Below are 26,548 nucleotides of genomic sequence, written 5' to 3' on the forward strand. Positions count from 1 at the left end.
AACTATTACAAATTTGAAAATTATGATTAGGCTGTGGCTTGCAAATTCTGCAGCAAATCACAAAATAATCATACGGAATTAATTCTAGAATTTGGAATACTGCCATTATTTTAAAAGATTGCTCTATCCTGGACCTGCATATTCTCATCTAGTTTTAGCTTCCTTCCTCTTCTTTTGGAAATTTTATGAGTTCTATTTTTAGGAACCAGAATGATGCATCTAATATGCGCTATGTATATTTAAGTAGTCCAAGAAAGGGAAGCAGAAACCCTTTGGTGCAAGGGAACACTCCTTACTCCCAGACAAAGTGACAAGGGAATTGTGAAATGTTTGTTGTAAAACTTTTAAAAGCTTTTGATGTATTGTAAAATTGGCAGGTAGCCAGACTTCATAAATACTACTAAAGCAGGTTTGGTGTGTGTGTGTGTGTGTTGTGAATGTGTATGTCTTCTATTCCAACGTTAACTGCATAATCAACAACAACAAAAATATCTTCATTTCTTCTCTCTTACTAGCAATTCTTTGAATAAAGACAATAAACAATCATAGTAATTAACAGACTACTTCTATGCAGAACTACTAGAAAGGGAAACCAATAGGTTAAGTTGAACTACTTTCTGTAATACTGCTTAGAATTGTTTAGGTCCTTTGTTATGGGAACTGTCAATTTTAAGTGATATGCATTAAATCAGTGGTTCTCAACCTTTATTGTGCTGCGACCCCTTTAATACAATTCCCCACGATGTGGCAACCCCTGAAGATCTCAGCGTGCCTCAGCAGCCGCAGAAGAGGGAAAAAAGCGGCAAACTGTTTTTTTGAATTTATCGCGCCTGAAGCCGTATTGGCTAGCGATCTGAACTGCTTGCGATTGCCTTGAGGACGGAGGCATTAAAGCGGAGACTCCTCTCCTATTAAGTTTATCGCACCTGAAGCCAGATTAGGCTAGCGATTGGGAGTGATTGCAGCTGGCTTGAGAGAGAGACATCAGAGCAAAGATTTCTCTCTTTTTTAATTCATCGCACCTGAAGCTGAATTCGGCTAGCAATTTGAAGAGCCTGCAGCTGGCTTGTGGAGTCAACCATTGGAGTGCGATTGTTCGACTCGCAAGTATACTTCCCATATTTCCGATGGTCTTAGGCAACCCCTGGAAAATCGTCATTCGACCCTCAACGGGGTCACGACCCACAGGTTGAGAACCGCTGCATTAAATTTTGGCAACATACATAAGATCAGAAACATAGTTTCAGAAGCTTATTAAATGGCTTGGTATATAGACATCAAAAGAATACTTTAATTTTAAACAGTGTTTTTAAAGAGCCAGTGATTTTCTATTGACAGCCTGAGTTGAATTGCTTCTAATAGATGTCACCTAAACTCTATTTTGGGGTATGACTTCCATGAAATGATAATGTATGGCTCCAAAAGAGACCATCCTGTATCCATTTATTTGTATCCATCCTGTATACATTTATCTAAGCCTCTGAATGAGATCACTTGTATGGATTAACTAGGAGTTTTCATTCACACAGAAACATGCAAAGCAGCTTTCCAATTTTTCAACTTGGAGAAACAGTGAAATACGTGTTACAGAAGGAGAGAGAGAGAGAGAGGGAGGGAGGGAGGAGAGGAGGGAGGGAGGGAGGGAGAGAGAGAGAGAGAGAGAGAGAGAGAGAGAGAGAGAGAGAAAAGCAGATACACACAGAGAGATCTGTATTCATTAACTGCTGTACAATAACTAATCATGCCTATGTTAAAGTAAACATTGTACAATTTGCAAAGTGCCCAGATCACTTTCTTTCTACTTGCCATCCTTCATTCTGATACTGGTGTCACATGACCTATTATTCATAATAACAGGATTCGGCAGTGGCATTTCCTTAAGCAGAAATGCCATAATCATTTCCAATTGTTGTAAGTGACAGGTATATCCTTGGCCTTAATTATTCTTAGTCCGCCCCCACAAAAAAATCCTAATTAGTACCTAGTTTGACCATCTGAATTTCTAAATAACGGGCAGCAGGCTGATAAAGAATAATCAGGGTTAGCCTCTAGTTTAGTGCATCGATGAGAAAGTCTGGGAAGTCCAGGGTTGTAGGTTATACTGGCAAATCAAATCAAAGTAAGACAGCCTGGAAGAAGACAATGGCAAAACAATTTGGAACCATGCCCCAAAACTACATGGATATATCATATAAGTCATCAAATAAGAATCAAGCTTCAAATACATCTTTGAATCTGAATATCTGACAGCATCTCCTAATGCTTGCTCACTTTCTGATCTATTAACTATTTTGCTGCAACTAGCAGAAGGGAGATTTTTATGGTATTGGATTCTTCTTACAGCAATCCTCTTCATTAATTCAGAAGAAAAGCAGAAGTCCATCCTGGTCAACTCCTACCCTCAAAATGACGCTATAGAGCACTGCACACCAGAACAACTAGACACAAGAACAGTTTTTTCCTGAACACCATCACTCTGCTAAACAAATAATTCCCTCACTACTGTCAAACTATTTACTAAGTCTGCACTACTATTAATTTTCTCATCGTTCCCATCACCCATCTCCTTCCACTTATGACTGTATTGTTGCTGGTATCCTTAAAATTTATATTGACTGTTTCCCTATGACTATCATTAAGTGTTGTACCTTATGATTCTTGATGAATATATCTTTTCTTTTATGTACTCTGAGAGCATATGCACTAAGACAAATTCCTTGTGTATCCAATCACACTTGGCCAATAAAGAATTCTATTCTATTCTATTCTATTCTATTCTATTCTATTCTATTCTATTCTATTCTATTCTATTCTATTCTATTCTATTCTATTCTATCCTTCCTCTTTTCACTCATTCCAACTAATGCTTTAATAGAAACTTGTGATACGGAAACTGTTTCTGAGTGGTTAGATAGCTAAATAGTTAATGTGTTCTGTTTAAAAAAACTCCATTTCATATTTTAATTTAGTTGGCTGCTGCCTTGAAGTTTTTCTAGTGAACAGTTGGGCTAGAAGCAGTGGTGGGTTTCCCATTTTGTTGCTACCGGTTCGCCCCATGCGCACCTTGAGCACATGCGCCCGGCCTTCCGTGCATGTGCTTTGTTCACGTGCCTTTTGTGCATGCGCCCAGCCTCAAAACCGTCCCTAAATAGGACAGCATAGAGCTGTGGCGGCCTTCCCCCCCACCCCGTGATCTCTGCTACTGGTTATTCCAAACCAGTACAAACCAGCTGAATATTACCTCTGGTTAAAAGCATTCAAATAGTTTCTCTTTTGTAATTTTGTGATTTTTTTCTTAGCCTTCAGAGATGAAATCCCGAGATCAGAGTAAAGATGTATGTTGCACATGATCTGTGTAAACGCAGCTGACGTTTCAAATATGCCCTCCATTGGACTTACGCAGGAAAATCTTTAAAACTGTTGCAGTCAGATGCATGCAGTGAAGCAGTGATCTCTAGCATGACAGCTGGAGTATGTATAAGAATATTCTCATTTCATTCATGAAATGCACATGAGGTCTATGTTCTATTAATTTCAGTCATCTATGCCCTTAGCCATCTGAGCCAGTATCTGATTTCTCACAGTGGTTATGCCATCACCTTCCGCATTAGTCTGTCCAAATGCCAATAAAAACAGCATAGAAATAGGTTAGTGAAATGAGTAGGTGTTAAGAAAAAGTCAGGTTAATAGGCTAGAGAGGGCTGAAGGTGATGACAGCAGCACTGGGACAAGGAATACTATGAAGAAAAACCACACAAATAGCTAAGGATAGGATTAAAATAGATAAGGATGTGATGTAGCAGCTGATAAAAGAGTGCTTTCGTGCCAGGAATACTGCCCCAAAGGGATTGGTTCTATTGGTCACTCATTGAATCGTAGAGCTGGAAGGGACCTTGGAAATCTTCTAGTCCAACCCCCTGCCCTAGGCAGGAGTCCTTATGCCATCCAGGACAATCTTTTCTTGAAAACCTTCAACAATGGAGCGCCCAGAACTCCAGGAGGAACTCCAAGCTGTTCCATTGATCAATTGTTCTATCAGGAAATTCCACACATTGTTTCTTGTCCTTCCCTCAGGTGCTATGAAGAATAAATCAACCTCCCTCTTCCCAATGACAGCCCTTCAAGTATTGGAAGATGGCTCTCGTGTCACTCCTAAGCCTTCTCTGTTAGGCTAAATATACCTAGATCCCCATTCATTGTATGATTTAGCCTCCAGACTTCTGATCATCTGTGTTGCTCTTCTCTGCACTCTATTATTATTGGCCTAATCTGACGACCATATTATTTTTTCATTATTGAGTTTCATAAGTTTTTCTTGGTGTTGGCCAGACTTTGTGATCTTTCATAAGTAGTTTTTCTACTCTATATTATCAGTGATTTCACACTGAACTTTACAGAATACTATGAACTGTTTTCTTGCTTATTCGCCAGCTTCAGATTTGAAGAGTGAGAAACATAAAGTGGTTGCTGGTTTGGTAACTTCCATAGAGTGCATCAGCCTTCAAGAAAGTGCCTAGTTTTACCCTCTACTTTAGAGCAGATCTTTACTGCTCTAAAGATCATGATGACTACCAGCCCAATTGCAAGAGTGGGAAAAGATATGGAGTCTTATTCTTCAAACAAGTTTAAATTCATGAATGAATTGGCACATCTGTGTTCTTCTAATTATGACCCTGGTTACACATACCACGATGTGGTACAATCAGTGCTTGAAAACACCAAACATTAAACAGGTTGGGGCAGCATTCTGTTATGCTTAGACAACAAGCCAAATAGAGCATAACGTAAACTTGCATTAAGATACATGAGCATGGTGCAGTTTGAAACAGAAGGACTTGTTTCGTGAATGGAACTCTATCTATATTTTCATTGGAATTGTCTAAGAGCGACCAGATTAAAATGTGTTGAGCAGAGACAGGGGTAAATAGAGAATTATCTGGGCTATAATTTGTCATACATCGAACATCAAGCATAATGTTTGCACTTCAGCTTTCACTGAAAGAGGAGACCATTTCCAGTATCTACACCTGATAATATGTTGGGTTTTTGCTGGCCCTTCATACCTCCTGTCATGTTGCCTCTTCAGTAGCCACAATCTGCATGACACTCAAACATGAAAATAAATTATTTTGAGCAAATAACTGATTTGGTTGCAATGGTTTACCACCAATATGGGATGAATAAGTGGAGACTTATATAAACATTTAAATGAACTTCCTTGAGTACAGGTAATCCTCTACTTATGACCACAATTGAGCCCAAAATTTGCTAAGCAAGAATGTTGTTAAGTGAGCTTTTTCCCTTTTTACAACCTTTCTTGCCACTGTTGTTCAGTGAGTCACTGTAGTTAAGTTAGTAACACAATTATTAAGTGAATCTGTAGGCTATACTGACTTTGCTTGTCAGAGTGATCACATGACCCCAGCACATTGGAACCATCATAAATACATACCAGTTATCAAGTGTCTGAATTTTGATCACATGACCATGGGGATGCTGTAACAGTTGTGTGAAAAATGGTTATAAAACCCTTTTTTGGGTGCCATTGTAACTTTTAATAGCCTCTAAATCAGGGGTGTCAAACTCAAGGCCCGGGGACCGAATCATTGGTGCTACCCTGAAAACAGCAAAGGACCGGCTCATGGCAGAGGGTTGCAGGAGGCCATCGCAGCCAAAAATGGAGCTTGGGAGCTGTTTTCACTAGCAGAATGCTTGGGACACCACAGGTGCCCCTGACATGAGTGACAATGAGCTGGTCATGCCCACCATCACCATGCCCACCCCGGGCCCCCGAGGTCAAACACAACCCTGATGTGACCCTCAATGAAATTGAGTTTGACACTCCTGCTGTAGTTACTGCTGCCATGCCCCCTCACTACAACACCCATAAACCTCGACAGAGAATCTGACTAAAACTGTGCCTAAAGCAAAGGAATCAAACACAAAATGTTTAACAGGGTTGGCAAGCTGATAGCTCAATCCAGATGTCAAGCTGAAGCCAAAGTGGACAATAAAGTGTGGTCAAGGTCAACAGCAAGCTCACTTGACCAACACTTCTTTCCAATGAATGGTTTAATAAAAAAAAAAATCCCGTCCTGAGCAAAGATGGGTGTCAGGCATTCTTAGCTATGATGACTCTATGATGACATTCTTAACTTTGCTCTTAAGTAAAGAAGATTAGCAACCATTTGAGATACTCCGTTTGCTTTTATGGGGCCTGTTTGCAGAGTGCCACTGATGTTCTTTTTTTGCTCTGAGCAAACAATAAAAAAAGTTACTTGGAAAACCAGGTGGGGCCTGAAACAAATACAGACTGAACTGTGCAGGCTGGTTTATCCTAAAGGTGTGTAAAATCTTGGTTTCAGTTGGAAAGGCCTTGGGCAATGCACCTTGTTAAGAACTAGGCTAGTGTCAAAATAGTTGCCATTGTATTCCCGACAACCTCGCCTCATAAATATCTGAGTGAGTTTGAGGCACGATTTTTTTTTCCTGCCCAGCCTGTCCATCTTAAAATAAAAAGAATAGAAACATCCAAAAGAATGTTATAAAGCCCATGGCTTTTACATAGAGGCTCGTATTTACTTGTGAACCATGCCTGGAGCAAGGGAGTATCTGGATAGCTCTAAGACAAATGGGTCAGCGAGCCCAGTAATTGATGTCCTTGCTTAGAGCAGAAGCATCCCCACCTGTTTAAAAGATTTTTTCAAAGGCCTGCCTTAACTAATGTGAAGCATTTCACAGAGCAAAGTTTCGAGAGTTTCAAGGAAAAAGGTCATATGTCAGTGATGCCAGTCCAACTTTCGGTACTGAATGCAGTTCTAATCTTGTACAGCTCTTCCTGTGGCACTATTTGCCACATTAACTATCTAGACTGGCTCAGTATCATTGCAGGCCACTTTTCTTTTCTTTAAAAAATGTTTATTTATACATTTTTTGGTAGGTCTTTGGTTATTCGGGTTTTCTCCCGTGTAAAATTGGAAGTGTCTTGGCGACGTTTCGACGAAGTCTCATTCGTCATCTTCAGGCTTCAGCTTCGTGCTTCTCCCAGAAGCTGAAGCCTGAAGATGACGAATGAGACTTCGCTGAAACGCCGCCAAGACACTTCCAATTTTACACGGAGAAAACCCAATAACCAAAGACCTACATACAAACACCCGCGAAAACCTCAGAAAACAAATACATTTTTTTGTATACATTTTTGGTAGGTCTTTGTTATTGGGTTTCTCCGTGTAAAATTGGAAGTGTCTTGGCGACGCTGACGAGTCTCATTCGTCATCTTCAGGCTTCAGCTTGCTTCTCCCAGAAGCTGAAGCCTGAAGATGACGAATGAGACTTCGTTGAAACGTCGCCAAGACACTTCCAATTTTACACGGGAGAAAACCCGAATAACCAAAGACCTACATACAAACACCCGCGAAAACCTCAGAAAACAAATACATTTTTTTTGTATACATTTTCGTTCTTTCTTTTTTTTTGCAGGCCACTTTTCTTGTGGTATGACGGTTCGGATAAGTAGCTTTAAGGGGACTGATCTGCTCATATAAGTATATCCATCTTAGACAATGGCTAGTTTCACATACCTTGCTAAGCTGTATTTTGACTTTGTTTTGTTTTGAAGTGAACTAGCCATTTACTGCAGCCTAATAAACATTCCCATAGTCCCAGCAATGGGACATTCACTGCAGCAGGGATAAAATTACATTTGGGTTATATATTAATATGAACCAACCTCATTTATCTGTAAGCCTTTACTTAAGGGCAAGCTTTAATTCACAAGTCCTGAATTAAAATACAAATAAGAATACAATTATGTATCCGTTCTCACACCCCTCTTATTCATGCTCCGTGATTTCTCTGCACCCTTTAAAAAACATACACAGTATCAAATTGACAGTGACAGACAGACATTAGGGGAAAATGTATCCCAAATGTTCTGACATGAATGTTTGAAATATTTGTATTTTTATATCCGTTCTTTACGTCTTGCTCTTCCTCACTACTGTCAGTTTGCTCCACAAGCAGAAGGGTCATCAGTTGAACCACATTGGTGTATTTGTGATCTAATGCTTATGTAATCCAGCAATCAACAGGAAGCAACACAATACTGTTTGTCCTACAAAATGAAAAATGCTGTGGACTTGCCTTAAGTGCTAGTATAAGCGGGTTAATGTCATGATAGAAAATTATAGAACAAATTGATAGGATTTGATCTCCAGATGATTTCCATTTTCCGTACTACCTTATCGTCTCAGTTTGAATTTACCCTAAATTTCTAATGCAAAAAGTGATTCTTGATATTGCAACCTAACCCAATCTTATAAGGACTTTCTGTAATGCCAGAGGTCTTCACTTGAATAATATCCAGCATATTCCTTGTCTTTCTGACTGTTCATTTTTTTACCAGGATATTGTATTTTACCAGAATATTATATATTATGCAGAGGGGGTGTGCATAACTGCACTAACCTGCCTATCATCCCTGTCATTGTATTTTTATTCTCTTATTCTTGTTTTTGGTTTTGTTTGAAAAATTCCAATAAATAAAATAATAAATAAATAAATATTTAGATTTTTTGTTGTAGCAATAGAACTTAGACTTATATACTGCTTCATAGTGTTTTACAGCCCTCTCTAAACAGTTTACACTGTCAACATATTGCCCTCAAAAAAATCTGGCTCCTCATTTTACAGACCTCAAAAGGATAGAAGGTTGAGTCAACCTTGAGTCCATCAGGATCGAACTGCTGGCAGTCTGCAGAATTAGCCTGCAGTTAATTCTCTCCACCATAGCTCTTACACTTGAATGCACTTTGCAGCAGCAAAATCTTCTAGCTTTTGCTGCTGAATAGTCTTTCAATTCTGTTATCAACTGAATTTACCCCAGTTTACAATCTTTCCTGCTACAATTGTCAAGTGAACGAGTGCAGTTGTTAAGTTAGTAACATGATTGGTAAGTGAATTTGGCTTGCCCCATGACTTTGCTTGTCAGAAGATTACAAAAAGTGATCTTCACATATCAGTTGCCAAGCATCCAAATTTTGATCATGTGACCACAAGGATGCTATTATGGTCATACATATGAAAACCGGTCAGTGCCGTTGTAACTTCAAATGGTCACCAAACAAATTATTATAAGTTGAGGACTACCTGTATTTATAATTCCTAATTATGTAAGCAGTAGCCAACACTCAGAAGTGACAGAAACTGTGACTCAGTAAGATCTAGCCAGTGACATAAAATTAAGCTTTGTGGAACAGACTTAGCAACAGAAATTTTGGGCTTAATTGTAGTCATAAATCGAGGACTATCTGTATCGGGAGACCAAGATTCCTTACCGTTGAAGCACAGGTTTTTATTTCAATCCTCACACAACGTTATGAAAACAAATGCAGTGCTATGCCAAATACTTGTCTAAAATTGTCTAATTTAGGATACTTTTAAATGAAAAGGGAGTTTTTTTCCCTGACAAAATTGGATATTTCAGTTATCATTATAAGTCCAATCAGCACTTTTAAGAAGGGCATAATAAGCAGCTCACAATATACAGTATATTCTGTAAGAGCAAAAATAAACTGTGTTCAAAGACACTCTTATTATCTAGGAATGTAATGTAGAAAGCTGTCAGGTACTGAGTCAGATCCCTGATCCACCTATTTTGGTATTATCAGTACTGATGAATACTGGCTCTCTAGGGTTCATGACTGGTTGAACTTGGGAACTCATGAAAATAATATGCTAGCTAGTATAGGCATGAGGGTGTAGCTGTGGACAAGTGATACAGGAAGGTGAATATCTCAGCAGAAAAGTAGTCATCCCTTGAAATCAAATTACAGAATATGTTTATATCAGGGTTGAAATCCAGCAGGTTCTGACAGGTTCTGGAGAACTGGTAGCGGAAATTTTGAGTACTTTGGAGAACCAGAAAATGTCACCTCTGGCTAGCCCCAAAGTGGGGTGGGAATGGAGATTTTGCAATATCCTTGCCCCTGGAGTGGGGTGGAAATGGAGATTTTGCAGTATCCTTTCCCTGCCATGCCTACCAAGCCATGCCATGCCCACCAATCCAAAACCATAGAACCAGTAGTAAAAAATTTGAATTTCACCACAGGTTTATATGGCGTTATTCTATTTTCCTGTCCTATGAAATACCCTTCTTGGCTCCAATTCTGAAGAACACATATTTATCTTCCATTTGACACTTAAGTCAATTATTACTTTACTGAAACAGTTCAACAGTTAATAAATGTTCAGTAACTCATTATTGAATTATTGATGTAGCCAAGTTTCTGTACCACACCCCGCTATCTAAGCTTCTCCACTCCAGGCTACTACATTTGTGGGAGTTTTTTGAGGTTTCTGATTGGGACAGCCATTTCAGTTTAATTCTTTAGCTAAACTCTACATGCAAGAATATATTATTGATTACTTTGACTTATTATTAAGCTTAGAAATATTACAAATTTCTGCTACATAAAAGAAGAATACTTCTCAGTATTGAGAAGTAATCCTCAATATTAAAATTTAGAGGAATGACTGAGATTACTGCAATATAGATATATTTTCTGTTGAAGGCGTCATTGTGTCATTTGTATCTCCAGTCTAATGCAGGTATGTTGGACAATAAATAAATATGAATTCTTGAGTAAACTCTAGCAGTAATTGGGAAGATGCCATTGATTAAATACAAAATATGTGTTTGTAGAGGAGGAGAATAAACAGAAAATTTTCACAATAGGTCAGGAGTCCATCAAATGTTCTATATCCATACTGGTTATTCCATTCTTTATTATTATTATTATATAAGCCATTAGCACTTAGATGTGAACTATGAACTGCTGATTTATAACATTTCATTCAGAATAGTAAAAGTAAGCTGAATAAAAACTTCCTTCTATCTAAGTGAAAGGAGAATGTGTGTTAAATGTTCTGTGTCATTAAATGTCAAATGAAATGCATTAGGGCAAGGGTGTCAAACTCGCAATGTCATGTTGTCGTCACATGACATACCATTACATTTTCCCCCTTTGCTAAACCAGGGATGGGTGTGGCCAGCGCATGACGCATCCAGCCCACAGGCCATCAGTTTGACACCCCTGCATTAGGGTATAAAGTCCCATCTCCCAATCAAATTTTTACACAGGGATTTCACTAATGGGAACTATTTAGTAAGATTAGTATGAGATCAATAATATCTTCCATTTAATGTTTAGAAGTAGAATCAAGTCTGGGAACACCCTTGATGATAATTGGGAATGGAAAAAATAAATTTGCCACAGTCATAAATTTATATAATTTTAAGGCACACACAAACTTAGGTTATTGAGTTCTTTGTGGTCAACCACAAAGGTATCACAGAGCTGCCTTCTCTATAATAGGCAGAAAGGAGTAATCAAAATGATCAGAAGTTTTATGTAGGTAATTAATTTATGGAAAATAAGATGTCCTAATGGCTAGAGGTTCAGAGGATTTTAAAAGAGGATGAACTAAATTAATAATAATAATAATAATAATAATAATAATAATAATAATAATAATAATAATAATAATAATAATAATAATACTATCAGAGTTGGAAGGGACCTTGGAGGCCTTCCAGTCCAACCCCCTACCCAGGCAGGAAACCCTACACCATTTCAGACAAATGGCTATCCAGCATTTTCTTAAAAATTTCCAGTGTTGGAGCAATTACAGCTTCTGGAGGCAAGTCGTTCCACTGATTAATTGTTCTAACTGTCAGGAAATTTCTCCTTAGTTCTAGGTTGCTTCTTTCCTTGATTAGTTTCCCCCCATTGCACTCATTCCACCCAAATTAACAGAGGAGTTGATTATAATTCTTACAATAACAGACTTGCTAATTCCATTTGTGGCTTTTTAACAGTGTTTTATTTGATCTAACAATTCCCTGATTTGCCAGTCTGAATATAATAAAGGCTCTTGGATGTTCCTAATCTCTAACATTAGAATCTGCTACCATTGGCGTTGCTAGATGATCTACAGAGACTTATGGATCAGCAGGGTTCTGCTCTTGAAAATCAATCAACGTCTTAGAGGATAAAATACTACATACATTGTGGAGAAATGAGTCAGGAATGCTAATTCAATCCTTAGGGAGCAAGGCTAGATTACTTTCAATCTCACTACCTATCAACTCACTCCCTGCCTCTGTGTTTGAATGACATGGGAATGAGCAAAAAGAAGTTTCGTGTTATAGTGCGAATACTTTTTAAAAATACATTTTGGAGTTGCCACCCACTTTCAAAAGCACCTAGAAAAACTGGGTTTGGGGACAGAATATTTCCCTTGGGCTGACTAGCTGGTTCCACAAGAAACCACAATTGGCATCATTTATTCTGATACCAATTAGTACACACCTAATTAAGTGTAATACGTTGTTCTCAGTTCAAAGTACATACAAAGCAGTTAAAACTTTCACAGTAGTTCTCTACAATATTTGTAGTATTAAAGATCAGTGTGGTTATAACCTGCTCCTCTCAATCCCAAACTATAAAATAACATAGGAGCAATATAATGTTTATATTCTGAGTATATAAGGAGTCCTGGATTTACAACTGTAATGGAGACTGCCCATCATGGTCATAGGTTGTGACAGTTGTAAAGTGGGTAGCCCATATGACTGACCTGATTTAAAAAATATATATTTTTGTGATGGTTGTTAAGCAAATGCAGTAGTTGTAAAGTGAACATCACTGTCATTAAGCCAACACTACAATTGTTAAGTGAATCAGAGGTGGGTTTCAGCAGGTTCTGACCAAGTTCTGGAGAACCGGTAGCAGAAATTTTGAGTAGTTTGGAGAACCGGTAGTAAAAATTCTGACTGGCCCCACTCCCATCTATTCTCTGCCTCCCAAGTCCCAGCTGATCAGGAGGAAATGGGGATTTTGCAGTAACCTTCCCTTGGATTGGGGAGGGAATGGAAATTTTACAGTATCCTTCCCCTGCCATGCCCTTCAAGCCACACCTACAGAACTGGTAGTAAAAATTTTTGAAACCCACCACTGAAGTGAACCCCATGGTTTCCTCTGAGGCGTATTAACTGAAAATCAGAAGCAAATGCTTGTTTGTGGCAAAGAATCATAAATCACAGTCATATGGCCCAGGATGCTGAAATGAGACATGGTGCAGTTAAGAGCTGTGGTGGCATAGTGGTTAGAATCAGGGATGGTATTCATGTTCACAATTGTGAGCACGTGTGTGCTCTGCACATGCGCAGAGCCTTCAGCGCATGCGCATAGAGTCAAAAACAGGACGTGATGACGTCCGGGCGGGTGGCAGAGCCTCCTGCAGCTGCCGTTACTGGTTCACCTGAACCGGATAGAACCGGCTGAATACCACCACTGGTTAGAATGTAGTATTGTAGGCTAATTGTGCTGACTCCGGTTCTGACTCCAGTTCGAGTGTCATCGGTTCAAGGTTGACTCAGCCTTCCATCCTTCCGAAGTCAGTAAAATGAGGACCCAGACTGTTGAGGGCAATAGGTTGACTCTGTAATCCACTTAGAGAGGGCTGTGAAGTGGTATATACTGTAAGTCTAAGTGCTATTGCTTAATGCAGGCCGCTTTCTGAGCTCCTGAAAAGTGGTGAGGTGGCAGCCGGGGGAACGGCCTTCAGAACTTCAGAATCAGGACAGAAGTGCCTTCTGGGGAGGGGAGAGGCACTAAACAAGTGGTCATAAGTCAAGGACCACTTGCATAAAGATATAAATCTTCTTTGCTCACCCTTACAAATAAATACACCTGTTTTCACAAGTCATTTGTATTTTCTACCTTGTTCTGGATATGCCCACAACTAATGAAGGAAAATACGTTCACAATTCATTTGCCTCGGGTAAAACTGTTCTGCACTTCCATTTTTGGAAATATGACTTCACAATGGTCAAGACACTTATTTGACATGGAAAAAAACTTCTCTTGACGTGCTGGTGAAGAGTGGTAGAAGTTTTGATTTTAATGCATGCTTATATGGTTTCTTAAGAAAGCTTTATTTATACATTCTTTTCCAATGAGGGAATTATTATAAAAGCCAAATCTTCCACTGTTTTCTTCTATGTACATATTTAAAGAAATCCCTCTCCACCCCAAATTTATTTATTTTTATTTATTTTATTTATTTATTTATTTATTCAAATTTTTATACCGCCCTATCTCCCGGAGGACTCAGGACGGTGTACAGCCAATTTAAAAAACATAAGAATAATACAAATAAAACAACAATTAAAAAACTTATTAATTAGGCCGAAATTAAAATATCACTAAAATAGTATAAAACCCCATTAAAACTAAATTTAAAACTAAAAACCCTAGGCTAGCCCTGCGCAAATAAATAGATGTGTCTTAAGCTCGCGGCGGAAGGTTCGGAGGTCGGGAAGTTGACGCAACCCTGGGGGAAGCTCGTTCCAGAGGGTGGGAGCCCCTCAGAGAAAGCCCTTCCTCTGGGTGTCGCCAGTCGGCACTGTCTGGCGGACGGCACCCTAAGGAGTCCCTCTCTGTGAGAGCGTACGGGTCGGTGGGAGGCAATCGGTGGCAGTAGGCGGTCCCGTAAGTAACCCGGCCAAATATTCCTTTACTTAACTTTTCCTCAACTTTATTTCTTCATTATGGATGACGCCTGCTCTATTTTGGAGCCTGTTGCTCATTCTTTGTATTTGAGAATTGATGTGTGCTTGCACACACATGTGCGTGAGAGAAAGAAAAAAAATACATTTCCTTTGGTTGATGGGGACTTAAATCTAGAAGTGCATCCATATAATTCAACTACTTGTATGTTTACAGCTATTGAAGTATAATCTGCAGTTGTATGAAAAACTGAGCCAAATTACCTGTTGCACAGAGGACTTTGCATTGAGGAAAAAGAGTTCAACTGTGGTCTTGTCCTTCAGAAACGAAATGCTTTCTATGTAAAATCTAAAAGGGAAAGAGGAATAATTTTACTGTCTTGTAATCATGCAGTTGTAAACCAAAGGTTAAATACCAATGTTGTACTGCAAATCAGTTCAATTAGTACTACGCAAAAACATTTGTATAATACGTAAAACAAAGGGGGAGGCTTATCAAACCTATGTATTATAAAAATCAGATTCTTGTTTGAGTCAGCAAAGAAATTCACTCTCCAAGAGTATTTTTCAATGAACCCATCAAATATCACTGCAATAAAAAGTTGCAAGCTGAAAGAACCTATCTATATTGCACACATTTTTTTTAAAGAGAAAGAAATCAAGTTGCCTACAAAATAGATTTTTTTTATATTGTTGAGTATCTGATTTTTGAAATGTTTAGCAGAGATATAATAGATAAGAACAAATAGAAGAAAGAAGGGACAGGCTACATTTAGAGCGATGCCATACCTATTAGGCTTTTTCATTTGGTAAATTCTGGGTACTGGTTGTAAACGTTTTGGCAATATATCATGCTGACATCAAGTGTTTTTCCATGGTAACTTAGCAGTAAGTTAGCTTATTTAAGACACTATTCTTATCAAGCTGAAAACCCAGATGTTGAGTTTAGATCTGCTTATCTGGTCTCTTTACTTTCAAACAATAATCACACGGAGATTTGTACCACTGGACCTACGGTGATTTTAGGAGACAGCTAATTTGAAATTGGAGACAGAAAACAGCACTCAAAGGGAGGGCAATTTTGGTAACTCTGCAAATCAAAAAAAGGAACTCTAGGCTATAGCATTCAAAATATACATCCAAATCCAACTGGACCCGTGCCCCTCCTGGCTGGTGCTGGCCACTCGGGAGGTGACACGAGGCTGGCTCCAGGCGATTACGATCGCTTCTTTGGTGGAGGGTGTCTTCCCGGCCGCCTTGAAAGAGGCGGTGGTGAGGCCCCTCCTTAAGAAGCCTTCCCTGGACCCGGCTGTTTTAGGTAATTATCGTCCGGTCTCCAACCTTCGCTTTGCGGCGAAGGTTGTAGAGAGTATGGTGGCATATCAGCTTCCCTTGCACCTGGATGAAACTGTCTATCTAGACCCGTTCCAGTCCGGTTTCCGACCCGGTTACAGCACGGAGACGGCTTTGGTCGCGTTGGTAGATGATCTCTGGAGGGCCAGGGATAGGGGTTGTTCCTCTGCCCTGGTCCTATTAGACCTCTCAGCGGCTTTCGATACCATCGACCATGGTATCCTGCTGCGCCGGTTGGGGGGATTGGGAGTGGGAGGCACCGTTTACCGGTGGTTCTCCTCCTATCTCTCCGACCGGTCGCAGTCGGTGTTGACAGGGGGGCAGAGGTCGTCCCCGAGGCGCCTCACTTGTGGAGTGCCGCGGGGTCGATTCTCTCGCCTTCTGTTTAACATCTACATGAAACCGCTGGGTGAGATCATCAGTGGTTTCGTGTGAAGTATCAGCTGTATGCGGATGATCCCCAGCTGTACTTTCCTCCACCGAACCCCCCCAACGAAGCTATCGAAGTGCTGTCCCGGTGTCTGGAGGCCGTACGGGTCTGGATGGGGAGAAACAGGCTCAAGCTCAATCCCGCCAAGACAGAGTGGCTGTGGATGCCGGCATCCCGGTACAGTCAGCTAAATCCGCGGCTGAACATCGGTGGCGAGTCATTGGCCCCGATGGAGAGGGTCCGCAACTTAGGCGGCCTCCTGGGTGGACGGCTGTCTCTAGAAGAGCATTTGACGGCCGCCTCCAGGAGAGCGTTCTACCAGGTTCGCCTGGTACGCCAGTTGCGCCCCTTTCTGGACCGGGATGCCCTATCCACGGTTACTCACGCACTCGTGACGTCTCGCCTGGATTACTGCAATGCTCTCTACATGGGGCTCCCCTTGAGGGGCATCCGGAGGCTACAGTTAGTCCAGAATGCAGCTGCTGGTGATAGATGGAGCCCTCGTGGCTCCCATATGACACCTATCCTCGCAGACTGCACTGGCTTCCTGTGGCCTTCGGGTGCGCTTCAAGGTTTTGGTGACCACCTTTAAAGCGCTCCATGGCATTGGGCCGGGTTATTTACGGGACCGCCTACTGCGACGAATACCTCCCACCGTCCGTGCGCTCTCACAGAGGGTCTCCTCAGGGTGCCGTCAGCGAGGCAATGTCGTCTGGCGGCGCCCAGGGAAGGGCCTTCTCTGTGGGGCTCCCACCCTCTGGAGCGATCTACCCCGGACTTCGTCAGCTTTGGACCTTGGACCTTCCGCAGCTTAAAACATACTTATTTAATTGTGCAGGACTGAGCTAGATTTTAAATTTTGGGTTTTAAATTGGGTTTTATTTCTATTTTTAATTGGACGGGCTTTAGAATAAGTTTTTTAAATGTTTTATATTGTATTTATATTCTATTTATCTGTTTTTAGTGCCTGTAAACCGCCCTGAGTCCCCTGGGAGATAGGGCGGTATATAAATACGATTAAATAAATAAATAAATAAATAAATAAATTTGTATGTAGCAATTCCCATTCACTGCACTGTTATTACTTGCACCTGCTGAGAAGTCATTTTCAGAAGTAAAAATTATAAAAAGTTATCCATTCTCTTTCATAGCTGAAGGTGCTGGATTAGAAATGATCTCAACTGAAAATGACATTGGAAAGGCATTGGATGAAACTGATCTCATGGAAGAGTTTTCATCTAAAACAGGGATGTCAAACTCACAGGCTGGATGCGTCACACGCTGGCCACGGCCACCCCCGTTTTAGCAAAGGGGGAAAAGTCGTGATACATCACTTGACAACAACGGGACGCCATGAGTTTGACACCCCCACTCTAAAAGATCTCAAAAAGTTTCATGTCTGTAAGTATTGCCATGTTATTAAGTTGTCAGTTTGTATTCTCTTCAGATAGCAGATGAAGATGTAAAAATACAATGAAGTCCTAATCATGAAGATAAATACTGAAGAATGTAATTTATTGCTTTGCTCTTTTCTTTCATTTGTGAAATTTGATAACCGTTCTTTCAGGGCTATGCCACAGATTGAGAATTCTTAGAATAAAATCAGATATACCAGGAACAGTGCTGATAGGTTATAAAAAAAATTGCATAATTGTCCAGGGCCACAAAAACTCTAAGGCCACCAATGGATATAACCAAGTGCTTTCCTAAATATGGTATCACAATTATGAAATATTCTCCTCCAAGACTTCCAAATATTTCACATTTGCAAGACTGCGTCCAGTTTTGGTCACCACAAAACAAAAAAGACGCTGATGCCTAAAAAGAGTACAGAGAAGAGCAACAAAGATGATAAGGAGTCTAGAGTCTAGAGGCTAAACCGAACAGCTAAGACTAGACTTGTTTAGCCTAACAACTAGACTAATTTAGCCTAACAAAGAGAAGGCTTAGGGCAGGGATGTCAAACTCAAGGCCCGTGGGCCGAATCTGACTCACAGGGTGCTCTAGCCCACAGGCCTCTCCTGGAAACAGTGAACGATCGGCCCGCAGTGCCTCTGCCAGTGTAAACAGAGCTCGGGAGGGCCGTGTGCATCCTCCCCAGCTCCATTTTCGCTGGCAGAGGGCTGCAGGAGGTCGTTGTGGCCAAAAACAGAGTCTTGATGGGTGACATCGAACTGGCCATGCCCACCCTGACCACGTCCCCCTGCTTACCCCGAGGTCAAACACAACCCTGATGCAGCCCTCAACAAAATCGAGTTTGACACCCCTGGCTTAGGAGGTGACATGATAGCCATTTCCCAACACTTGAAGGGCTATGACAGGGAAGAGGGGATTGACTTGTTCTCCAAAGCATCTGAGAGCAGGACAAGAAGAAATGGATGAAAACTTGTCAGAGGGAGATCCAAGTTGGAAATAAGGAAGAATTTCCTGACAGTGAGAATGATTAATCAATGGAATAGCTTGCCTTCCAGAGTTGTGGATGCTCCATTACTGGAGTAAAAATTAGACAATCATTTATCCACGATGGAATAGGGACTCTTGCCTTGGGCATAGATTTGGACTAGAAGACCTCCAAGGTCCCTTCTAGCCTTATGATTCCATGACTCTGAGAGATTAACATCACATCAACATTGGTTTCATTTCAGTATGTGAATTCTGGTGTTCTAAGCTTGCTTCTCTTTCTGCAGATGTTTCCTTCAGAGGCTAGGTAATATTGGTGGACAGGGATGATGGTGGGTGTAGTACTGTATGTCAGGGGTCTCCAACCTTGGCAACTTTAAGCCCGGTGGACTTCAACTCCCAGAATCCCCCAGCCAGCAAAGCTGCTGTATGTAGTAGCTTGTCTTACCAGCATTTGCTGAAGTAATTTTTCTTCCCTGATTACTTTTTGGGTGGCGTATATCCTGAAGATTTGACAGTAGCTCATTTTTTATCGTATTATATTTTATTGTCTGCACTGGAACCTTGAAAATATGGAGTTTGGTGGGAGATATTTTAGAATACCTCCAACCCTCTGAATACGTGCAGTCACAACACATATGGAAGACTAGGAAGTTCCTTCAAAGGTTTTCTTTAAATCAGGGGTCTCCAACCTTGGCAACTTTAAGAGTTGTGGACTTTAACCCCCAGAATTCCTCAGCCAGCTTTGCTTTGCTGGCTGAGGAATTCTGAGAGCTGAAGTCCACAACTCTTAAAGTTGCCAAGGTTGGGGTACCCTGCTTTAAACCGTATTTCAAATGTAAAAACACCAGCATACTGAGTCATCTTCTTAAGGCTTAAATATAAAAATTACCACATGGGATGACACAGAGTACTAGTTTGGAAGTGATAGGGAAATGTGACAAACACATGTTCACGCAAATATCATCCCGTTAACTTTTTTTAAAAAATTGTCCTACTTATTTGTCATTGATAATAACAAAAACTCACTAATTCTTTAAAAAAAAACATTTTGATTACAAGTGGAAATTTCATAGTGCAAATTTATTTTGTATTGCATAACCATATTTACCTGACTGCAAAACACAAAGTTGCCGGACCTGGTTTCTTAGGTAAATCATGATCCAGAACTCTGTGATCTAACTGTAGCCAGACATTGTGTCCCCTGAAAAATATCAGAACAGGAAACATAAGAAACCAATGCTTTTCATTCACACAGCTGAGACTATTTTCTCTAGAAATGAAGTCGACTAACTCTTCTATTTTCCTCATTTCATTTATTTCCTACCTTCATTGCAAGCACAGATAATGTAGCATTTATAAAGTGCAATCTTACCTTTCCTTTTTTTAATTTCTTTTTGCCACAACAGTATACACAAACAATTGTCATAGATAAAACAACATATTTTGAAGAATATATATATATATATATATATATATATATATATATATATATATATATATGTAAAAAATATGCATCAACTATATCAATTTGATATAATGAAGGGAACAATAGGACAGGAACGGTAGGCACTTTTGTGCTCTTATGCACGCCCCTTATAGCCCTCTTAGGAATGGGGTGAGGTCAATAGTAGACAGTTTTTAGTTGAAGATTTTGGGATTTTGAGTAGAGACTATGGAGTCAGGTAATGAGTTCCAAGCATTAACAACTCTGTTACAGAAGTCATATTTTCCGCAATCAAGTTTGAAGCGGTTGACATTTAGCTTGAATCTATTTTTTGCTCTTGTAATATTGCGATTGAAGCTGAAGTAGTCTTTTACAGGAAGGATATTGCAATAGATGATTTTGTGTGTTAAACACAGGTCATGTCGAAGTCGACGGAGTTGTAAATTTTCTAATCCCAGGATTTCAAGTCTCTTGGTATAAGGTATTTTGTTGTTTTCGGAGGAGTGAAGAACTCTTCTAGTAAAATATTTCTGGACTCTTTCTATTGTATTTATGTCAGAGATGTGGTATGGGTTCCAGACGGATGAGCTGTATTCAAGAATGGGTCTGGCAAATGTTTGTATGCTCTAGTTAGTAGTGTAGAGTTTTTAGAAAAGAAGCTGCATAAAATTAGGTTTCTTGATTAAGAACCAGTTAATTAAGAACCAGTTAATGGGCTGAAATACAGGTAGACCACAACCTACACCATTTGTTTAGTGACTATTTGAAGTTAAAATAGATTGAAAAAGGTGACTTATGACCAGTCCTCGCACTTATGACCGTCACAGTATCCTAATGGTCATGCAGTCAAAATTCAGATGCTTGGCAACTGGCACGTGTTTATAATGATTACAGCATCCCTGGGTCACATGATTGCCATTTGTGATTTTTCCAGCCATCTTCTGATAGGCAAAGTCAAATGGGAGAAGTTGAATTTGCTTAACAACCGCATGATTCACTTAACAACTGTAGTGATTCGCTTAACAACCGCAGCAAAAAGGTTATAAAATCAGACAAGACTCATGAATAACCGCTTTGCTTACCAATGGAAAACCTGGTTCCAACTATGATTGTAATCAAGGACTACCTGTAGGATTGTGAACAGGGGCCAGAATGATATATAGTAGTAGTAATTGCCATGCATGTAATTGATGTAGCTTTTTCAGAAAGTCTAAAGTGGCAGCCGACTGTCCATTCAAATGCAAGATGCATCAGTTCTATATCATAGTCCCAAATGTGATCAAAGACTCGATATGTAATAAACTGGTTACTGATTACTTTATCAAATGTTTAAAAACTGGTTTCCAAATTGTTTGTACCACCTAACCCACCCCCCCTCTATTGACAATTTTTTTTTGTTTACATTTATACCTCGCCCTTCTCCGAAGACTCAGGGCGCTTACAATATTGCTGTCTTCATGAAAAAAAGGAAATTAGGATTTAAGTTCTTGAGCAAAGGAATTACCAGCCTTCAAAGTCCTATTATTTCGGCGTGAATTGAAAACTTATTTGTTTATCCAAGCGGGACTGGCTTGATTTTTAAATTTTCAAATTTTTAATTTTTAATAATTTTATATGGGGTATTTTAGTTTGGGTCAATTTGACGGTTTTAATTTGGCCATTATTGAATATGTATTTTAACTGATATTTTAATTTTGTATATTTAATTGTTTTAATCTTGGCTGTACACCGCCCTGAGTCCTTCGGGAGAAGGGCAGTATAAAAATTTACATAATAAATAAATAAATTATAGCACATTATTAAATCAAAACAAACAGAAAGGCAAAAGCCATGCCTTTTTTACAGACTCATATGCATCAGAGAGCCGTACGGTGTCTCAGTGGTTAAAATGTTGGGCTTGTCAGCTGGAAAGCCAGCAGCCCAGTTTCAAGACTCAAGCACCATGCAACAGGGTGAGCACCCATCCTCGCCCCAGCTCCTGCCAACCTAACAGTTTGAAAGTACGTAAAAGTGAGTAGATAAATAGGTACCACTTCAGTCAGAGGGTAATAATGCTGCATGACATCATGCTGGCCACATGGATTGCGGAAATTTCTTCAGACAGCACTGGCTCAATCGCCTTGAAACAGAGATGTAAGCAACAACTAGTGTTGCAACTATAGTTGCAACAACTAGTGGAGTAAAATATGCAGGGACTCTTTTATCTTTACCTTTTATAGACCAGAAGAATTAGGCATTCTCATTATCACCAACTGGATATGAAAAAGTTGGAATCCTATCTATCTGGATATCACTATAGTAGGTATGTAATGGTGATTCAATCTTCATTTGTTCTTTTCACAACATTTTACAATGGCCTACAATGAATTTATAGATGAATTTTTCTGAGAGGAAAAATAAGCATGAAGGAAAGAAAGCCTTCACCATTAAAGTGTATTGTTATTATTCATCGGTGCTTTGACTGAACAATATCTGTGTCACTGAGTCACACACTTTGTCTGATAGAAAAAGTTTAAGTGGCGTTTTCTGCTACAATAGGGAATTTTTTTAAAAAAATAGGATTTGACTGCCCTCTGGAGGTTGCAAGTTCATAATCAAAATAACACAAAAAGGAATGTAACATCAATAGATATTAAACTAGAAAGTTGTTAAGAGAAAGAGAGATTTCCTCTTATGTTCAGGCGTATGTTTTTTAGGAACTTTTGTTCCAACACCTACAAACTCTATTGACAGAATTTACCTATAGAAAAGTTTAGAACATCCAGCAATAGGAAATCAATCATTCACACAGAAGAAAATATATGCAAATAGGCATACAATTTATTTTGCTTACATATAGTATACATGTCTTTATGTATAACCAGTAAAACCAAGAAATTTTGGAAGAAAAACTAGAGGAAGATTGTCAGATTTGATGATTGATTGGGGGTGGGGGACATAATAACTGTCTTCACTGAGGGGCTGTCACAGAGAAGTAGTCAACTTATTCTCCAAAGCACCTGACGGCAGGACAAGAAATAATGGAGGGAGCTGGTTAAAGAGAGATTGAAGCAGTCAGGAGAAATTTTATGACAGGGAGAACAATTAATCCATGAAACAGCTTGCCTCCCAGAATTGTGGGTGCTCCATTATCGGAGGTTATCAAAAGCTGACTGGATAACCATTTGACCTGGATGATATAAGATCCTCCTGCCTAGAAGATTTCTGAGGCCTTTTCCAACCCTTTGATTTTATGTTCTATAGTGCTTCATTGTTTTGTGGCTGTATCTTCCCTGCTCTAAATCTTTCCCTAATCCCTGCATATGAGGAGGGAAACATCAACTAGTAATCTCATGTGTGTGAACAGCATGGAAATTAAATTGGAGTGGAAAAATAATAATTGGAGGAAAACTATCTAACCAGCCTCTTCTCCCTTCCAATTCTTGAATGTGTTTAGCTTAGCTTTCCCCAATCTGAATGTCCTCCAGATGTATAGACTTCAACTAAAAATCTTTTAACAGCGGGCCAGCTGGCTGAGCTCTGAGAGTTGTAATCCAAATATCAGGCTGGGAAAAGCTATGTAATCCCTAAGAAATGCTGTTTAGTAGGTGTCTGAAATATATAAATAATGTTAGCACCATACTGACCTAGACTGACCTGGAAAAAGTTGAGCTGGATAATATAACAATAAAGCAAAAATAAAAGGCATAGTAGTTAACACTATGCATAGTCAGAAAGCAATATTTTTTGCTACAATCATAAAAGAAGCAAACAGAAGGAAAATTCTATAGTTTGAGAACTTCAGAAAATAACTGAAGGCTATGATATTATCTAAAAATAAATCTGGAAATGCCAGGATACATTATGACCATTCAAGTGGCTTAAAAATAACTGCATGATGTACTTACATATCATCTATGAATGTTATCCCGAAATATTCCTTTTCTTTGAGGTTGAAATGTGAAGCCACCAAATCCAATAATTCCCGTGACAAAAGTTTAGGCTATAGAACAAAAAAAAAAGTATGTTATTCTTGCACTCTCTGTGTTCAAAATAATAATATAATTATCCTCCCTCTGCCCACCCCATCTATATTAATAAGACTTTTGGAAAAGTTTTCTTTCTTTCCCATATGGCCATCTCTCTTAAGGGTTTTAATTTAGGGTAGAAAAGCAACTTTTATTTTCACAGTAATGGGGTTGGAAGAGGAAGCTCTTCCTGATTTACATGTCTTTACAAGTAATTAAAATTATCTACTTAAAATTATTTCAACAAACTCCACGGCAACATTCAAACCAAATTTTCCTTATAATATTATCAAAAGAGTTATCATTATCAAATATTAGCCAAAGTAAAACTGACACACAACGCAATGTAGACCATGCTGATCACCCATACAATGGTACCTCGATTCTCATCGATAATTCGTTCCAGAAGATGTGGTGAATATTAAAGCTGACAGGTAGCAAGAAAACCACATGACTTACCACATGACCCCATATTTTGGCTACAAGAAATAGTCATGAGGCAACCCAACACCAGCAAATTCTTCCTTGCATGTCAACTACAGGGAGAAAGATAAGCACCAGGACAAGATTTTTGCTTCAAAACATGTTGAATACCGAATTCGATGAGTTTTGAAGCAGTCGGGTGCTGAGGTTTGATGTATAAGGTTCTAGAGGCAGGGAGGTCCTTGGTGACCCTCTAATACGCTCAGTTCACAGTATGAATTTTGAAATAATTCTGACATGTTACTGTCCATCACCAACCAAAGTTGAGTCCTGAGAATGTTGACTGATTCATTGTTGAACAGCAATCTCCTCTCAGAAATCTCTCCAAATGTTTAGATGAAATCTATTTGCTTGAACCCACTAGCTATAGTCCTTCTTCAGGAACACTAGAGAATAAGTCTTCTCCCACTACTACTATGATGATTACAAAGATATCAGTCAGGTTTCATTTTGCCTTCCATACAGATTACAATGTTCCCTAACTTTTTCAGCTTGTTTTCAGCAGGTTAAATTTTTATATTACCGATCTTCATGATTGTCCTTCCTCTAAATACAGGTCATGGTCGACTTGCAGCCATTCGTTTAGCAACAATTTGAAGTTGCAATGGCACTGGGGAAAAAATGACATGACCTATTCTCACGCTTATGATGGTTGCAGCATCCCCATAGTCATATGATCAAAAATTGGGTGTTGGAAACTGGCATGTTGCAGCACTCCAGGGTCATGTGATTGTCAACTGCAATGTTCCCAGCCAGCAAAATAAATGATGCAGCTGGATTCACTGAATGATCCTATGATTCACTTAACAGCTGGAATGATTTGCTTAACAACCATGGCAGAAACAATTGTTAAATTGGGTAGCACTTACTTAATAACCACCTTGTTTAGTAACAGAAAATCTGGACTTAACTGGTGGTAAGTTGAGAACTAGGTAAAGGTAAAGGTTCCCCTTGCACATACATGCTAGTCGTTGCCGACTCTAGGGGGCGGTGCTCATCTCCGTTTCAAAGCCGAAGAGCCAGCGCTGTCCGAAGACATCTCCGTGGTCATGTGGCTGGCATGACTAGACACCAAAGGCGCACGGAACACCGTTACCTTCCCACCAAAGATGGTCCCTATTTTTTCTACTTGCATTTTTACGTGCTTTTGAAACTGCTAGGTTGGCAGAAGCTGGGTCAAGTAACAGGAGCTCACCCCGTTACACGGCAGCACTAGGGATTCGAACCGCTGAGCTGCCGACCTTTCGATCTACAAGCTCAACGTCCTAGCCCCTGAGCCACCGTGTCCCTTAAGTTGAGAACTACTATACACTAGTTTGTTGATTTCTTTGAAAATATAGTGCCCAAAGCACTCCAGAAACAGTCAGTCCTGTTAAATTATTCTCATCCTCTGAACTAGCTACAATGCCTCCCCTCTTTCTTGAAGCTACTGTCATACAGGGGAGTGAACTGGGGAGCAGAGCTGTGCACCTTTTTTTGAGTGCTTTGAACCTCAAGCAAGCATGAACACAACAGATCTCTGTTGTTCATTAAAACATTTTCTGCATGAGCCTGAAAATGTGTTGCTACATGATGTCTCCAAGCTTATGTCTGACCTTTAAAAAACTTCTGTTTAATTAATCACAGAGAGAGGTGTTACACCGACCGGCCCAAAGTTTAAAACATTTCTTTCAATTAATTTTTGAAGCACGATCATTCGCCCTGCTGAAGAGTTCAATTGATGAATCGGCGCTACAGAAACAATAAAACTACAATGTCTCACCTGAACTAGTAGCTCCAGCTTCCTATCATCCAGAAGCTGTACTTGGCAGTGTCTGCCTTCGGACATCTGTAAAACAAATGGAAGAGCATTAACT

General features: G+C 39.7%; 1 protein-coding gene across 5 annotated transcripts in view; it reads right to left on the reverse strand.

Moving 5' to 3' along the window:
• FRMD4B (FERM domain containing 4B) overlaps window positions 1-26,548 on the reverse strand; it is a 313,746-nt gene that overhangs the window by 135,694 nt on the left and 151,504 nt on the right. For 3 of the 5 annotated variants that reach the window (XR_009153579.1, XR_009153580.1, XM_058170349.1), the window contains exons 3-5: window positions 24,090-24,184; window positions 19,867-19,959; window positions 14,837-14,921 (exon numbers count right to left, since the gene is read on the reverse strand). Coding sequence is in view for 3 of the 5 variants with exons in the window: in XM_058170349.1 (XP_058026332.1) it covers window positions 14,837-14,921; window positions 19,867-19,959; window positions 24,090-24,184 (273 nt within the window). In the remaining 2 variants the exon portion in view is untranslated. Of the gene's footprint in view, window positions 1-14,836; window positions 14,922-19,866; window positions 19,960-24,089; window positions 24,185-26,454; window positions 26,521-26,548 lie in introns of all 5 variants that reach the window. The other 2 variants (XM_058170352.1, XM_058170350.1) reach the window with 1 other exon arrangement.

Source organism: Ahaetulla prasina, chromosome 2 (genome assembly GCF_028640845.1).
Source record: "Ahaetulla prasina isolate Xishuangbanna chromosome 2, ASM2864084v1, whole genome shotgun sequence".
NCBI lineage: Eukaryota > Metazoa > Chordata > Lepidosauria > Squamata > Colubridae > Ahaetulla > Ahaetulla prasina.